Genomic DNA, 18,496 nt, shown 5'->3' with positions numbered 1-18,496 from the left:
TACGTTGGGCAATATTGACATTTCTGGTTTGATGGACGCGTTGCCGGCCCAGCATACTTCGTACCAGCGACGTGTGAATAGGGGTGGTCCTGAACTGTGAAGAGGGGAAGGCCTTCCTCAATCTATTTATTTTTTATTTTCTCGCACCCTCCCACATATTTAACGTCGTCATATTTGTATTTTATCCGTATATGCGGACTGCTGACGGTTATTTTATGTATTTTGGTGTCGAGTAAAACACCGGGACGCCCCCCTCTTTAGGTTTGTCGGTCGTAACGTCCGAACGTCCAGCTGATTGCTTTGAGTGCCGTTCAATTATTCCAGTTCAAACTGAGACGTTTTGTTTCTCTTAACGGAAGGGTTTTGTGGGCCAAAAGGATCGAGTACGCCGCCTTTTCGCCGACTTGTGGACTTTAAAAGAAAAGGAACATTTATCGTTTTGTCTAACTTGAGTGCTTGCTCGTTTTTCTCATTGAACGACCAGGCCCCGGACTCATCCCCAGCCTCGCGTTTCCATATCGGTTTTTTTTTTGTTGGAAGTCATGGGAGACACTAGTGAACGAAGCAAACCTCCAAGTCTACCTCCCAGGTGTCCGTGTGGATTTTGGGGGTAAGTGTTAAACCTCATGTAAAGTATATTAAACATTAAAGTGAAGGCTAAATCCGGATGAAATATGCTCAACGGGTTCAACTAGTCCAAACCCATTGTTGTTGTTCTGTTGTGCAGGCCGAGGGTGGGGGGTTGGGAAGTTAGCTAATAAATAAACCTCCTAGCTTGAAAACTAGCTAAATTTCCATTGTTTTTGAAGTTTACAAACCCACTGTGGTCCTTTGGGGGACTGGTTAACATTTTTAACCGTGCTATATCGTGTTTTGAGGCAATTTGTGAACCCAGGAGATGACGTACCCGACATAGAAAATGATTTATTGCCAGCAGGTTCCTTTTAAACATACCCTGTTTTCGACACCTCGATGAAATAAAACGACCAACACTGAACTTCGGTTAAATCCTATATATTGACTACATAGATAAAGCTGTTTTTGAGTCATTTTACACCCTTTCCATTCGGTCTTGACAAGTGGTGGATGTGTGTTGCATACCGGATGTGATTCACTGTGTTACCCCATAGGAAAAATGGCCATATCTAACCTTTAATCTATTTAACAGCCAAACGTGACTGATCGCTTCTCCTTATAGACGTTTAAGTCTATAATAGGAGACAAAAACCTTCAGTGTGAGACGATTACTGCCATCTCATTACTGAGCTACACACGCACACACACACACACACTCTGTTGTACCCACCACACAGTTCTATCAATGATTTCAGGGAGGTAACCTGCTACTACTGTGTGAAATACAACCAGGAAGATAATAGCTCCCCAGTTTGAGCAGCTATCAGTACAGCATGTTGTCATATGACTTGTCATTTCGTTACCAAACCTCCTCCTCCCCCAGCACTAGCCCCCGATTGCCTTCATTTTGTGGTGTCCAGAAAGCCAACCTGAACCCACCTGTCAATGTCAGGTGACACAAATGGCAGCGTTGTGTGTTTATGGCCCAGGCTGGCCAGGCTCAGAATAACACCTGGCCTGGGGCTGCTCTCTGCCCTGTCCCATGCAGGCTCCTCGCACATGTCACTGAAACTCAAGGCCTCTTAGAAACATCTTGAATAAGGTTACATTTAACCCTTTAAAGGATTGACTTTAGTACTGAATCTGTCCAAAAGCATGGATCGCAACTACTCCCCTTAATAGGAATAATGACACATCTCCCAACACTGTTTGTGTACATGTTTTTTATTATTATTGTGATTTAAGTAATGAATTATTAAGGACAGGTCCTAATGATAGAGTGGTGATACTTGTTTGTGTTCAGTCTTGACATTTTGCCTTTGTTTGGTAATTTTTCTTTTAATTCAATTCAAGTCTTGTCAGGGTTTAAAAGCTGAAGATAATATTATGATCTAGTGTATGCTACAGCTTAAAATTAAGATAAATATTGTCATACTGCAGTATCCCATTCTCAGATGCTATGGTGTCTAAAATATGTATCAATATAAAGGTGCTACAGAGATGCCCCAGCCTACACATTATATTCTTCAGAAGAAAAATGGATAAAAAGAAAACCAATTCCACTAATGTTATGGCCTAAATCACAGTTTCAATATATTTCATAATATTTGCAATATAATTTACCTTTTATTTTCTGCACAACATCAGCTTTTGTATCAGCCAATGCCTGGTAAAATATGCAATTTATGTTTAAGTCTACACTACCGACTACACCAGGCTGTTTCATTCTCTAGTTTCTCCTCTAATCAGTGAAATCACCTGCTTGGAATAGCAACCTGCTGAGTTTAAGCAGACCAGTATTCGATGAAGTAGACCAATTTAAATAACTACAGCTGTTCAAGGAAAGTACTGGCTGATATAATAGTGATCCTTAATAAAAAGAAATATAACAATACAGCAGCCATTATTTATCTCATTTGAAGGCATAAACCTGTATAATTAACAAGGAATACCTTTGAATTGGTGTGTTTACGGTGCAAAGACATTGCTTGGCCTGTCACAATAAATACATGGTCACCTGATAGCAATTTTTCGAGCGAGCTGTGATCATTTTGCATTTTCATCGTTCAGGCCTCTTCATGTAGTTTAATGTTTATCTTGAGGTGCTTATCTTCGATGATTCAACTGCAATTCGATGAGTATCTGACAACGATAACGTGATGGATTTAGCTGCAAAGTCAAACTCCACATCACTGCTCTGGGCATGTTTTAAACCCACATCGAAAAAGAGGTGATTTGTGTCAAAAAGGTGATGATCAAAGGTGCTAATACCGCTAATCTAAAAGCTAATAAAGGCATAAAATGAACTGGCAAAAGAAATGGATTAAGTCATTAATCACAATTATTTGTATGCAGTCAATCGTTAACTAAAAAAATTAATGATTGCAACAGCACTTGTCAGCGCCCTTTGGTCAGTATAGTATGTAGTGGTGACATTAGTTTTATTTAACTGACCGGTTCTTTGAAATTTGTATGACATAGTGGTACTTACACACGTGTCAGCTCCAGTGTATCAGCAGAAGGCTGTTATCTGAAAGAATGAGGGAAATATTGTAAATACTTGTGCTGTCCTCCTCCACGGTTGAAGGTTAATGGTTAGTTTTCTGTGTTCGCTTATCTGTGTTTGTTTTTTTCCCCCACTCTGCTTGCTACTGTTACATGAGTGAGTTGTGTTTAAGCACCTCAACAAGATATTTGACTTGGATGTGTCGCGTTTTCTGTGGGCATAATCAAATTTTACCATCTGGTCTCCAACCTGGATCGTCACCTGGGAGCAGAATGGAGTACACTTTGACTTAAACTTTATTTATCACTTGTTTCTGGCGAAGTGCATACATTTTCTGTTTATTAAAACAATACTTTGTCTCTCCCCTTTTTTAGCTGTAATGTTTGGATAAATTTCTGTATGAATTGGTATTAATTTGAAGTTTAAGTGTTATTAAAGACTAGGCAGCATTGATCTCAAAATTCATTTTCCATTGCATGTGGGTCCTCAGTAGCTTGGTCTCTGCAATATTTGATTATGTAAATGAGTTCTCGTTTGTTTTATTGTGTTGCTGATGACACACAAATGCAGTACAGGTGAAAATATTCAGCTCCTTGCTGAAGGTAAAAAGCGTCTGTGCAGGCCTGTCCTGCTGCATTGACCACATAGCTCCTGTAGAAACAATGATCAGAATACCCTATGAAGTTCCAGCTTGTGTACCATTGAGGGGACTCACAGCTGACAGAAATGGCTCAGTCTGACATATTGTGGTGGTTTGGACATCTAAGAGAGATCCAGAAGGTGTAGGAAAGACATCTTTATAGAAAAAAGGCTATGCCAAACTTCAAGAAAGCTAGGAAACAAATAGATACCCAGATTGAAAAGCACTAAATGTACAGTTTACAGATTGAAATCAGGAAAAAAAATCATTTCTTGATGAAACCACTTATTGTCCTATGAGGGTGTTTAACATTAGTAGTTGAACTTTAAGGTCACAGGAAATGCTACAGTATGCTTGATATGGGTGGTTTTTCTCAATGTTAAAGCCATGACTATTCATGGCAAAAGAGCTTTTAAAATGACTCTGTTTTAATAGAAGAATCTCTAAGAGCTCATCCATGACACATCCATCAGACAACCAGTAACCTGTTAGGTTTAGCGGTGTCTGCCCTCGAGCTTAATGCTGGCATGTTTTTGCAGCTGCAGAAAAAATGTAGACTTAATGTTTACAAATGTGCTCACAGTTTTCTTGTTTGAAGGTGTTGCACATTGGTGTTTAATCATCAGAGCAGCAGGGCATCTAGTATCGAAGCCAATATTGGTAACATAGAAAACTATTTCATTTTTGCCTGGAGAAAGAGCGACACTAATATGCAACAGAGGCTGGACTAGATTTGCATGTCAGAAGACATTTTCGTCTCTCTGCTTGGATTCGTCAACAACAATAGCATAACAGGGAAATAATGTACTTTATTACAACCACATGCTCATGTTGTCGAGCACCTGTTCGCTACTCCATCTTTTGTTATTTCTTGTCTGCCTTGAATGTATGGGGACACAAAGGCCCAGCTGTTAAAATGATAAACAAACAGAGGACTCCTGGGATCAAACCTTGGGAGAGTTCATGAAAGATGTTATGTTTCACGATTAGTCTGGGATTCAATTGTCGTTTGAGATGTTGATAAAAATGGACAAGATCCTACGAGGGTTTGAGACGACAACAAGATAGGCACTTGTCTTCTACATGTATGCACTGAAAATGAATGACAGATCAAAGGTTTTATTTAATAAAGACAATAATTGTCTGTTTTGCCAGAAAATGATGCTCTTAAAGACACTTTTACTTTGCTTTCAAATGTACAACCTTTGTTTTTGCAACAGAGAAGTACATAATAATAATAATAATAATAATAATAAGTGGAAGCAAACCATGGATGTCTGAGGAGGTCAGTAACATTTACCTTCTGTCTTTACAGGTCCAGTAAAACCATGAATCTATGCTCCAAATGTTTTGCTGGTAAGTCATTTCTCATTACATTGTATTTTATAAATGGAAATAAAAACTTCACATGCAGAAATCACTTCTGTTATTGCGGGTGGATATCATTCTACAGCAAGGAAGGCACAAGTCACAAAGGGAAGTGGTGAAATTGCAACAACACAGTTTTAGTGCCTGCCTGTGTTTGATACTTTATTATCATATCACTAGTATGTATTTTTTTGTTGGCAGTAAATTATGTGTGACAAAAGTCAGACTCGGTATTAAATGTATTTACTCTAAATTATCACTCTGAGTGGAATGTTTTCCTCTACTTTGGCAGGTTGCCAGCTGTCATTTAGCTTCATTGTAAGCTAAAACTCAGTTTGTTTTTGACAAAATGGGAAATAAAACCCAGGGCTTTAAGGTGCTCAAGTGTTAAAGGCCTGTGAAGTGAAGGGCCAGCCGAATGCTGTCATATCTGAGCACGTTTGTACATCCTTGCCTCCAGTGGTTCACCTGTACATTTGTTGCTTGACAACAGACTTAACAAATTTTCCTACAGAGATTCAAATCCCCACATGTATGCATGGGTGCCTTTCAGGTCCCCTGTGTCCTTCACTGTCTTTCAGGGTTGCTTGCAGGTGGTTGCCTCTCACATTTAAATGAGTGAAACAGTTGCACATTCGTTTTCTGATAAGTTGCTTCTTGGCATGCAGAGTCATTGTCACTGACAGCCAGAGACACAGCTAGCAGCAGCTCGACGCTAGGTGTGCCAGCTGATTTCAGTTAGGAATGCTAATAATGCTAAGAAATCATTCTAGGAAAAGAGAAGAACAAGCAAAGCGCCTCACTCTAAAATGATGTATGGTATATTGTGGATGAGTCAAGATGTCAAAAGATAATTTCTTACATAAAGGATGCAAAGACTCCATTACATTAAACAATAATGTTGAATTGCTGTGAAGTGAGTAGCGAGGTTATCAGGACTAGAATCAGCTGTGAATTCAGACAACAGAAGAAACTTTGTGGTTGCAAGGTTAATAGTTTTGTAGTTTTAGTATAACTACTGCATGGTGTAGAAAAATGATTTCAAGTTTGAAAATGTCAAGGTATGTATTAAGTTTTCAGAGTGACATCTCTAGTCTGGTTCAGGTGGATGGGTTTAGGGTGCACTGCAGCCCTGTCGGTGGCCATGGCAACCAGTGAGTATGGCAGACAGCGAGGACCTAAGGGCCCAGCTTTGAGTCTGGCATCACAGACAGCAGTACGGCTCAGAATAGACTCAATACACATGAGTATGTAGGCTGAGCAGAAGTGGGTTAGCCCACATGTGGAGGAGAAACTAAAATCTAGGCTGACCTCCCTCACCCTCCCTTAGGTGGACGGAGGGGAGAGCAAAGACAATATCCTCATGGTTCGATAATGTCTGAGATCATCATTATGTATAGAAGCCCAAAGTGCAGCCAAGTTGTCTTTCTCTTACTGTCTTGTCTCAGTTGGCAAAGTTAACTTCTCGTCACGTGGTAATGCAGTTGAGAGCAGTTTTGAATTTGGTGCATTTGGTGCTCGGATGACTTGAACACATTAAATCTGAAAAATGTGCTGATGAACAGCAGGTATTTCTTGGGCACTGGGCTTGTGCTTATTACACAGATGACAGATGGAGCTGTCAGGAAAATGAGAGGAGGGAGAGATGGAGTTGGCGCATTAGAGCTGCAGCTAATGATTATTTTTATTATCTGTTAATCTGCGGATTGCTTTGACTTGTATGCAGTAAATCTTCAATAAAATTCCGGTGTATAAGATTGCAAAACGGTGGAAGCTGCCCATAACAAATGAAAATCCAATTAGATGTCCTAAAATGATCACTGCTGGATGTCATTTGTATTTTGAAGATTCTGATTCTGATGCTGTTCATTTATTCTGGTTCCTAGTGATTGTTGATTCTGATTCTTTAACGGGTTGATGTTACGGATGCTACACAGCAAAATCAAACTTTTACTTCTTACGGTACGAGTAATGAAAGACTAATGATTTAATATACTGTATCATAACAGTTGCACTAGATATTTTCCTGCAGTGAGTGGTTTTACTCTAATATGATAGTTTGCTATTTTTCTTCTTTACATAATTTGTACCTTTTCAGTGTAGAACATAAACTTTTCCAAAGGATCCTAGTACTTCTTCCACCTTTGCTTACCTCTGTTGAGGTATACAAACACTTAAAAATTGGATAAATTTAAACAGCTGTGGTTTTTTAACAAGTGAGGTTATCGCTGCCACAGCCGGACTGCACATCCCTTAAATTAAGGTGGTGACGTAGACCAGTGGGCTTGTTGTTTTAAGTCTCCTCCAGAGTGTGAGAAAAGTAGCAGCACAATGTTGCAGTAACTGTAAACTGTTGTAAATACAGAATCCCTGTCCCATGTTCACACCTTCCTCATACCTTCTACGTGTTTAAAACAATGATTACCACGGAAGGTGAAGAGTTACCAGGAGAAACACACAGCTAGATAATAAGATTGGGGCAGTGCTGGCCTTTTATCCAGTTTATGTTTTTATCTTCATGAGGGCTACTTTACTGTAAGAGTTGTAACAACAGCAAAGTCCAAATTAGTCCTTGAATGTTGAAAGTCAAGGTTTTGTTACAGGACGGTCACACAGTTTGAGCTGTTCCCCTGCTAGTCAAGCAACTGAACAGAAGCTGAATAGGTTAACTTAGCATGATGCTAGCGTCGAGATTTACTCACACAAATACATTAGGAGATGCAGGGTTAGGGTTTCATTCAACCAACACGACTAATGGTGCAGATGGATGGCAGTAGATGGAGCATAGGGGTTTGCAGTACGCTGTTTAGAAACGAGCTAAAGTGCAATGTGTTCAGAAACTGATAAGAATTGAATTGAAACTTTCATTCATGATTTCTTTGGAATCAGACTTTTGGAACTGGTACCTAGTACCCAACCTTGTTCATCAAAGACAGCTCGAAGCAAACTTGCCAAACTGATCACTTTTGGCATATTTGCGTCAAAAAGACTTAATCAAAACATTGCAGTTATTTTTATTTTATCAACAGACCAATCAAATAGTTGACTTTTCAAACTGTTCCTTGCATGAAATCCATGTTTGCTCCTATAGCGTACATACAAGTCTCTAAAGCAGCAAGTAGTCAGCTGTAAATGTGCAAAGAAAAGCTAAGATCTGGACTGCACTGGCACTTCATTGGACTCCAATAACAAAGTCGATGATTGTTGACTTCAACAAGTTTCCACTGTTCAAAGTGGAAGAAGTTATAGGAGGAGATAAACTAGATGGAACCCTGGAACACACTGTCAGGAGACTCTGTAGGCAGTTATATTTACCAAACAGCCGATGCATGATTGTTTCACACAGGAAAAACCAGGAGACCAAAGGAAGTGGAGAGGCAAAAGATAATAACATATGAGAGTTCCCTGGGCTGAGCACTAGTTCACTATTTTACCAGACTTTTCTGTCTTTAGCTGCAAAAAATCAAACTCTTGAATTGGATTTATAAATATATATATATAAATGTCTTATGGGTACAGCTTCTTTATACAGATATATCAATATGAATCTGCCTTCCAACTGCAAAACCCTGTTTTTTATACATTAGCACTGCTACATAATGCCTGTTGCTGGCAGTAGGAGGAGGTGGAGATGTGCAGCTGGATTTCAGTACTACACACCATGAAAAAGGTGTGTGAGTCACAGTTTCAGTGTGTTCACTGTCTCCTTGTCTTCTCTTCTCTCCCTCCCTTTCTGTTTATCTGTCCGTTTTCTCGTCCTATTTTTACATTCCTCTCCACTCCCCTACTTACTGTCCTTGACCACAGACATCCAGAAGAAGCAGCCAGTGGAGGACTGCACCTCCAAGCCCATCCAAAGCACTGGGAGTAGCCAATCACCCGTTTTCAGTAGCGAGACGAGCAGTAGCAGTAGCCAATCCCTATCGTTGTCGCCACCCTCTAGCTCAGAGCAGCCGTCAGCCGAAGAGCCCTCGCCCACGTTTTCCAGCACGAGGGAAGGTAAGATCGATCAGTCAATGTTGTCACACTCACATTGTACTTTTTGTTTAACCTGGGGAAGCAAAAACCTGCATAAAAAACGATGTAATATTATTCTGTGAACCACTGGGAAAATAGTCACAGGGGGTCAGTGAAAATTAGCATGAACTTTGGATCACTTCTGCAGCACAGTATTTCTGGCAGAAGTGACAAGCACAGTACTGGTTGTCCATAGCAAGGTGTTGAAAAAAATATTGGACTGTCTGTTCTTTTTGTCTTTATATCCAGTGGGAAAATACAGAGAGATATAGAGCATGGCTGACATAGAAGATAAAGCACTGACCGGATTCAGTCCCAAGATGATGGGGCAGTGAAACTTTCAGACACTCGCACCAAGGAAGCATCATTTAATGTGAAGTACATTGCAGAACTCATGCAGTAATTCTCACAACAATTGCCGGCCTCAAGACTACATCAGCAGTGCGTCTTTATAGATGGCAGTAGTAGGGCTGGGTGATATAGCTCAAAAAATAATTTAATGTCCATCGATTGTGATAAAAACTGAAATGTATAAGGACCAGCAGAACCAAGGTTCATTTCAATTTATCCACTTAAACCTATTTATCAAGGTAAATGGGTAATAACTGTAATGGTAACATCAAAAACATAAAAATAACTAAATATAGATACGTGAATATAAATGAGTAAGGATAAGCTCCCCATGATGCACATTAACCCTCCTGTTGTCTTCATTTACAGGCACCAAAAAATATTGTTTCCTTGTCTGAAAAAAATCCAAATATTCAGCAAAAAAAATTCCCAAAATTTCTGAAAATTTGCAAAACCTTCAGGAAGAAAATTCAAATCATGCCTTAAAAGTTTTCCTTAAAGTTTTATTTTAAAAAAAAAATCCCCCAAATGTGGCAAGAAAATACTTGTAAATATTTTCAAAAAATGCATAAAAATCTTCCAAAAAATATTTAAAGTGATTACGTGTATGTCAGGAAAACTTCTAATATTTTCTTTAAGAACATTGACCAAAAAAATCAATCAAAATCCAGCGAGTTTCGCCGGATTTTAGTTGATTTTTTTTTTTTTGGTCAATGTTCTTAAGAAAATTTTTTAACATTTCTTTTTTTTTTTCCACCAAAAAATGTTCAAGAAGTTTCACTGTGAATATATATATGTGAATATATATATATATATATATTTATTTTCCCACATTTTCAAGCTTTAAAACGGGCCAATTTTGACCCATAGGATGACACAAGAGTCAAATAAAGAAATTAAAACTCAGAGGTGCGTGGAGGGTGTCCATGGCGAAGCTGCCGCACTGTGCTGAGGTTAAAGTTCCAGAGGGGTGATGGGAGGCCCAGGTGTCTTAGAAGACCTGCATGGAAGCCAGAGGAGAGTGACGAAGGGTGAAGGGGCTCAAGGGATGCGATAGACTGTTGGGAACCAGGGTGGGAGGAGGCTTGGGGTTTGTACACGCAACCAAACTTTGCATTTTCATTATATACTGTCATGGCAGGTTATGTATAATACATGTAAGGAAAACTATTGAGCATTCAACTGTCTGGTGCCAGGTTAATATCATTATTTTATTGCCAAAGTGTAGATAGCACCAGAATTATGATTTCTTTAGGTTTGAACATGTGCAAATGTTGCTGTGCAGCCTTCACTGTCTTCCAGTGGGTCCACATGGTTGAGTCAGGAGACAGGAATTGGTCTGTGTAGATTTTGCTTTTTGGCTCACAAAAATCGCAGCCCCCCCTTTACAAAGTGACACATGGTGGAAGGGCAACAGGACATCACATACAGTTTGGGATACAAAAAGCAAGAAAAGAGTTCTCTGTGAAAGCATCTAGTTTTCCCAAATGTAACTGACTAAATGCGTTGACCATGTTTGTACCTGTGCAGCAGAAGATGCTATAATGTCAGTATTATTGACTCAGTTTTAAACATCCTGAAAGGGCAAATTTCTTTTTTGGCCACTGGAGGGCAGCAGAAATAATCTCTGAACACAGCATTTGACTTCTAAATGAATATGACCAATTAAGGAGCTGCAGAGAAATGTTACGTAGCTGTGATTTGGAGCATTTAAGTTCAGTGTTAACTAACGTCTTGATCTGCTTTCAGAGTCCACTGTGGTCCCTGAATCTTAAAATGCTTCATGCTCCGCTATGATAATTGCTAACTGTGTCTGTCTGCTGTTTGGTACTGATATGGTGGTCTACAGGGGGTTTTAGGAGACTTTTCTCCCAAAGCTGCTGCGGAACCAAAACAGTGACTTCACACACTGGACAGCTAAACAATGAGGTTCAACTCACACAAAGTTGAGGAGAGCTTCGAATGACACCTTTCATATTTTCACCTTGTTTGCACTCTGTCATCTATAAAATATGCTTTGCCGCGGTTTTAAAGAAATTGTCATTTTTACTCCACATCAACATGTTCTCAGAAATGTTGTTGAAATGTTTTTGTTTTTTTCTACCATTTAATGTGGATTTTAAAAAAAGGTTGAACTGCTTTAGAAAGTTGTGGAGTTATCTAGACCTGCTGAGTAGTTCAGTTGTTTTTAAGAGCATCTAAAGGGTAATTATGTAAGTACTGACATTTCCTGCATCACTTTCAAGTTAAATTAGTATACAAAACATTTGTGTTTCAATAAGACTCCTCGAAACTCTAAGGAAATTACATTCTGTGCTTCTGGGGAAATACAGGGAATAACATGCAGTAAAGATCCAGCCGGTTGGGAAAGTGGGGACTCACTGTTGACAAAATTTTTGCCCATTTGCTAATCACCCCAGCCCCTCAGATATTATTTCATCGGTTTTGTCATTTAATAGTATTTTTTTCATCAGCATGGATGGACGGTGTGGAAGGAGGTCATTCCATCATGTCTCACTTGTCCTTTAATTCTCCATCTGCAGGTGTGTCGTCCACAGAAACAGCCCAAGGCACACTCTGCACACCCACAAAACGTCCACGAGAATCAGGTACAGCCGGCCTCTTCTCCCTGCCAGTATCTCTGCATGGCCTGCCCCAGTTTAAGTGGTGACTCTTAACCCCGCCGTTTGTTTGCAGCCTCGGGCTCAGAGAGCGAGGAGACGCCAGAGAAGCGACCACGGACGGAAGAGAAGGAGGGGAGCAGCGAAGAGGCCCGCGGGACACCCAAGCAGAAGAACCGTCGGCGCTGCTATCGCTGCCAAACCAAACTAGAGCTGGTGCAGCAGGAACTGGGCTCCTGTCGCTGTGGTCAGTACCGTCACTGCTTGAACCGTCATGCCGCTTCTTGTAATTTCACTGCTTTAGTGACCCCATTGTGGCTGAAAATAAGTCTCCTGTAGGTTTGAAAAGCAAGTTTGTTTGTTTTTTTTCAGTTGTCCAAATTGCACTGTTTATCATTATAAAAAAAACTGTAAAAAAAAAAAAAAAAAGAGTTGTCAGAATTGGACTCATCTCAAACTAGTCATGTGTTATTTTTGGTTTTACCACATTAGTGTAAAAATATTGATATTTTATCAAAATTGCTTTTTCCCCCACATCTCATTTTAACAATTTGCCATATATAAACTGTCAGCAGTACCTGCACCCTGTGAGTTTTATTTTATTTTTTTTTAACTGAGAAGCCAATTGTGAAAAGTTCTTAGTTTTCAGCTGAAATGTAGCACAGAGGAGACCAGTACAGTAAAAAGATGTAAAATGTAAGCAGTAACTTATTAATATCAGGTAGAGCTACCATTTTTGTGACACCTGTCTGCACTCGGAAAAAATTGTATGTTGATTGCAAGATTTTACCGTTTTTTGTGAAAACAATTAATCTAAGAAATTTGACTTTTTTTTCCTTTTCTTATGATTATTGGCATTATAACTTTGTTATACTTGACAAAAGACTTCTATCTACTTCTGAACATGGCTGTTCAGTTTCCAGGGAGGTGCAGGACTTAAAGTAGCGGTGAACAATGAGCCCACCTTGATTAAAATAGTAACAAAAGAAATGCTCAGAAACAAATTCAGAGTTTTAAATCATTGAAGCTTAAGTGGAAAAAGCTATTGAGCAGATCTTGACTGCTCAGTGTAAGTAATCAAAATCCAATCTGAATCACCAGGATAAACAAGTATGCAGGTGATACACACTTTTCTTTAAATTGGATGAAGATTCAGATTGGATTGAGATCTGTGGGAGAGGTCATGGAGAGACTTGTTGTCCTTACAAAGTGGGAACAATCAAACATATATTGGGGTCACTTCCTCCCTCACCACGTTGTTTCCGTTTGCCTTCCAGGCTATGTTTTCTGCATGCTTCACCGTCTACCCGAGCAGCACGACTGTCTGTTCGACCATCTGGGCCGCGGGCGCGAAGAGGCTGTCCTCAAGATGGTGAAGCTGGACCGCAAGGTGGGCCGCTCGTGCCAACGCATCGGGGAGGAGTGCTCCTGATTGGCCACAGCGTGACCAGCCATCCAGTTAGAGATTAGGCGCTTACAAAGAAGAGGAGGAGGAGGAGGAGGTGGAAGGAGAGCTAGGAGAAATGACAAATGGGGTGATGGGTGGGACGGGGAGGGAGGGAGGGGGGAGGGAAGAAGAGGAGGAGGGGGCGCGGTTGTAACATCCTACATCTGACCCAACGATTCTAGATCTGAGCTTGACGTCACCCTGTTGAAGTCCTGATTTCCTGCCTGGAGCGTCTGTTTGGACTCTGCTGTGGACGAGGCCGCTCTGGGCCAGCAGGGGGCCTGGTGGCTGTTCTGTGGAGCCACATTCGGTATCGCATGTTCACACACACAGCCTTAACCCCATCCCCGTCTTCAGAGGAAGGACGCCGCAGAGACGGACCCAGTCAGTCGTACATCACGCACAGCTCTGCTGTATCTTGCCATGGTTTCCTCCTCTTTGCTCACGCTCCTTTTTTTTTCCAGTACAGGGAGTTATGGAAGATGAACTGTAGCGTTGGGCTGAACTGATCCATTTGGATTCTTATTCGAAAGAGTTTTTGTTTTATTTTATTTTATTTTTTCCATTACTTGGTCGCGGGTGAGGGGTCCAACTCTATCCCACGGCCACTCCTCAGGTCGTCATCAAGGGGTTGGAGTATCAAACCTGTAACCCCACCTTCCTCTTCTTCTTCTTTCTTCTTTTTTCTTCCACCGACGTCTAGGTTCATGCACAGCATCACTAACCATGTTTTGCTCATGCATGGTTCTAGCAACAGTGTATTTGTGCAGGTTTGAGCGTATTTGGTAATGTGAGGCAGTCCAAGGATGCTGTCATGGTTCAGTTTTTTTCTTTCCCGTGTGGCTGTCATGGTGATTAGCTCTGTTTTTACTGCTTAACCACGGTGTCGTGGAGGACAATACAGCCAATCCCTGCCTCTGCTCACATGGACTGTTGACAAAGAGAAAAATACAAATATACATAAAAAAGAAGAAGAACACACTAATGGACAAGAGTCACTCAGATAAATCCTCTGTGTAGCAGATCCTCTTCTCCCTCTTTCCCTCTCTTTTTTCAATTTACTGAGTGGTACTGTTGTTCTTGATACATTAAGGGGAATGCAACTGAATTTTTGTATTCAAATGAAGAGTTCTTCACAAAAACGCCGTGTGTCATTTGAGAAAAACAAATACCTGATGTTTATCACTGAGTCTGCAGTTGTGGACCATCAGTCGAGTGCTAAACTGAGTACGTAAATTACATACTACCCTTTAAATAGTTCTATAATTTATTTCTTATTTTTGTGTTTTCGGGGTAGGATGAAGTGTCATTCAGCTTTCAGACTGGGGATACCTGTTTTGGTATATAATAAGTTAAATATTATAATTGCTTTCTTCTTGACATTGATGGCCACCCAGGGCATCATTTCTGCTTGTGAGCTTTCACTAAATCAACGAGAGATCGGTTTATCGCTCAGTTTGAATCTGTGATTTCATGTTGATACACGGCACGTGTCAGAATTGAGGTTCAAGGCCGAAAAATTAAACAAAAGCTGGTTGACGAGGAGACTGAACACACTTACTTGGCAGGTTTTGAATATGGCCAGACTCATAAATTGCCACTTTAGTAACTCTGAAAGTAACCAACTGAGACTGTTTGTCAGTTTTATTGACATTTTTCACAAGTATTCAGGTGTGCAGTTAAACCTAGCGGTCTTATTTGTTTTGTTTTTTTTCTGTAAGACTGACATCACAGATTCAAACTTTCTCTCCTGTCTGGTGTCTGATGATACCTCAACTGATTCTGGCTGCAGAAATAACATGTGAATTCTTAAATTGAGTGGTTTTTCCCTTTCCTCATTCGTTTAGTCTTTGTTTGTCATTGTTCCCGACTCCTGCTCTTAATCAACACAGTCTGACTGCTTGGACTTTGTGCTGTGCATATTGTTCAGTTCCACACATCTCTTCCTTCTTCTCCAAAAAGGGGTGTTCTACCAAAATCAGCGTTTTCTCTGTGAAGTTGCAGAAGTCGACATTTTGTTTCTTACTATTTTTTAATTTTTGGTTTGTTTGTTTGTTTATTTGGCTATTTTGCACAAGCTGTGGGTGCATTCAAACGAGAAATTGTTTCAAACAGGTTCAGGATCTCCATAAAATGTACTTTGCAACATTATCAGAAGTGCAATTTGAGAATATTGAAGTGTACATCAGATGGTGTTAATTCGGAGCCTTCAAACATGAGGCGGTAGATTTCTTTGAATGTCGGGGGAAATCAGAAAGCGTCTTCTTTTGCAGAATAACTTCATAGAAGTTGATTGGGGTTGAAAGCCCTTCGAACATCACTTAACTATGCTAATCCTCATGCACACGTTATTGTTTCTTCTCGCCCTCACCTCTCCCCAACCCTCCATCTTCTCCAATGAGAACACAGCGAACGATAAGGGGAGAAATGTTGTGGCTGGTTCTTATTTTGATATTTTGAAAAACGTGTTCCTTTTTTTTTTTTTTGAGTGCTAATGAGAAACGGAAAAAATGGAATATCTTTCTGTACCTTTTAAAGAAAAAATTATTTAACCTTATATCAGTTTGAGTTACTTACACCCTAGCATAGAGTGGCATATTTAGTTAAATGTATAAAAGCAAGAACATAATTCTGTCCTATTTTCTCCTTTAATTTTATCGTGTTCCATTTTTCTGCCGAGGAAAATAAACTGGATTAGAGGATGTGCTGTGTGTTTGTGTTTATTGCTTTACTGAAATTTGTTAGTTTTTTTTTCATTGTTGACTGCTAGAATCCATCTGAGATAAAGTTTTATCTAGAATGGAATTTTTTTTAAAGGTTTTATATTAAATTGTATGTCTTGTATGGATTGTAATTTTTGAGGAGAGCGGCCTACAATGTTCTACAATCAGCTGGGCAGTTCTTAAGAAAATGTGTGTCCAATCATGTTGACTGGTTAAAGCGGTATGTCAGAGTGAGGGTTAAGAGATTGGAGCTGATTCAGGAACTGCAAATGGAGAAATTGGTCACAAAAGCCATAACTAGACTTGATTTGTGTTTGTGAAACTCATCTGATTCCCAAAAAAACTGGATGGAATTTACAGTTTTGCAACAGAACAGTAAGGCAATGAAGCAGAACTAGAAAAAACTGTCCTTTTAGAGTCAGTAGCCTGAATTTGTGAAGTAAAGGAGATGCTAAGGCTTTCTACCTGTCCAATTCTTTTCTGTCCAGGTTCATGTACTTCTGTGTGTTACAAGCGCTGTTATGGCTGTTTTCTAGCTTGGTAAATTTGGTAAACAACATACAAAACATAATTTATACCTGCTGAAGTGCCAGTTGTTTTTTCTTAAGCAAAATATTACCTGAAGGCAGGTGTCCAGCAGGTTCCTCTCAGTGGTATCTCACAGTTAGCATTCCATCTTGAATCACCTCAAGTAAAAGCAAGTTAAACAAAGCATTTTTTTTTTTCTGTAGCAAAATGGTAAGACAAAACAAGGGCTTTGTAAGAAATTAAACACAAGGCAGTAGAAAAAGAAATACGCGAGAGATGGAGAGGAGGGAGAGCTGAAATCAGTCAGGCACAAAAATGTTTTTATGCACTTCAGTGGAGACTTATTAACTCCACCAGAGTTTCCATTGTTGAGCAGAATGAAATAATTTGACAGATTAATTTGTCATTTTAATTAAGGTGCATTCATCTCTTGTTTTTATTTAGATACCCTTTATCACTGAAAGGATTCAGCCGCCTCAGTGTTCTGCTAGATGCTTCACTGTTGGTGAACTCAAACACTCAGAAAGAGACAGATTGGAAGAGGAAGCTACTGACGAGTCATGTTAAAGGTAAAGGAATATATTGAGAAGGCACTACATGTGATGTCCCGTGCAGAGTATTTGAAGTTAACCAAAAAATATTCCCACAAAAGTCAAAATGTATCAATTCTGACTTCCATCCATCCATTTTCTATATACTGCCTAATCCTCATTCGAAGTTGGGGCCAAGTGGACACCCTGGACAGGTCACCAGTCTATCACAGGGCTACATACAGACAAAAGATTACACCACATTCAGACTTACAATTTAGAATCATCAGTTAACCTCAGCATGTTTTTTGGACTATGGGAGGAAGCTGGAGTACCTGGAGAAAACTCACACATGTTCTCCCTGAACATGCAAACTCCACACAGAAAGATCCCAGGCCCAGGGCGGGACGCAAACCGGGGATCTTCTAAATGATGTTTTCAAATGTGGCTCTACATTCCACATGTATCTGTTGTCTGTGTGAGAGCTACTGTCGCTCAGAGAGGTCTGATAGCTGAAGCAACATTTTTGTTTAAAATTCCAGTGTCGTCCTTAATAAAGCTTCCCATTGTTGCATCCAATGCACTGCTTGCCGATTAGGATTCTGTTTTGTTGTTTCAACTTGGAAAGGAGTGTTAAACAAAGCAGTATTAAACAGTATGAGCCAACGATGGTCACCTCTTCTGCTAGCCTTGCAGTCGCATGATTTAAAATGCCTCATTGAGCTCAGACATATTACATTTTCACCAAAATTTTAGGACAAGTTAACCTTATACATAAATCTACTAAAATTTAAAACTAGTAGTAATAAAAAAAAGGTATTTAATATGGTTAAAACATTGATTTGCAGCTCTTTTGTCACAAATTTGTTGATAGTTTGTACCAAGTCAGTGGAAGCTTGCTGAAATCTCCAACTTGGAATAAAAACCAGGAGCTTGTTTTGTGTCAGCTACCCTCATTATGAATTATATTTTTTATGAATAACAGAGTTTCAATGCAGCATTAACATTTAAAGTTGTCAAGACACTCCAGTCATTCAGCATATTTCAAAATTTGTGCTGGATGTCTTGTATCAATTAGAAATGAATGTCTCATGGTGCTTGCCGTTACTATTGGGGAGTGCCTGGCCTGTGTTTGTACATTGTTAGAATTCCTGCTGTTTGGCTTTGTCTTTGCATTTAAAACAATGCA

At 39.8% G+C, this 18,496-nt stretch overlaps 1 protein-coding gene across 1 annotated transcript; it reads left to right on the top strand.

The window, feature by feature from the left end:
* Nucleotides 1-96: 96 nt before the first annotated feature.
* Nucleotides 97-13,622, top strand: zfand3 (zinc finger, AN1-type domain 3). The gene is made up of 6 exons (XM_022206914.2): nt 97-610; nt 5,038-5,078; nt 8,898-9,089; nt 12,002-12,067; nt 12,156-12,326; nt 13,357-13,622. The coding sequence occupies exons 1-6, from the start codon at nt 543-545 to the stop codon at nt 13,509-13,511; spliced, it is 693 nt and encodes a 230-aa protein (XP_022062606.1). The 5' UTR covers nt 97-542; the 3' UTR covers nt 13,512-13,622.
* The last annotated feature ends 4,874 nt before the right edge of the window (nt 13,623-18,496 follow it).

The sequence above is a fragment of the Acanthochromis polyacanthus genome, chromosome 16 (genome assembly GCF_021347895.1).
Source record: "Acanthochromis polyacanthus isolate Apoly-LR-REF ecotype Palm Island chromosome 16, KAUST_Apoly_ChrSc, whole genome shotgun sequence".
Lineage (NCBI taxonomy): Eukaryota > Metazoa > Chordata > Actinopteri > Pomacentridae > Acanthochromis > Acanthochromis polyacanthus.
Note: the sequence above shows the minus strand (reverse complement) of the source record. Positions and strands in the feature narration are given on the sequence as shown.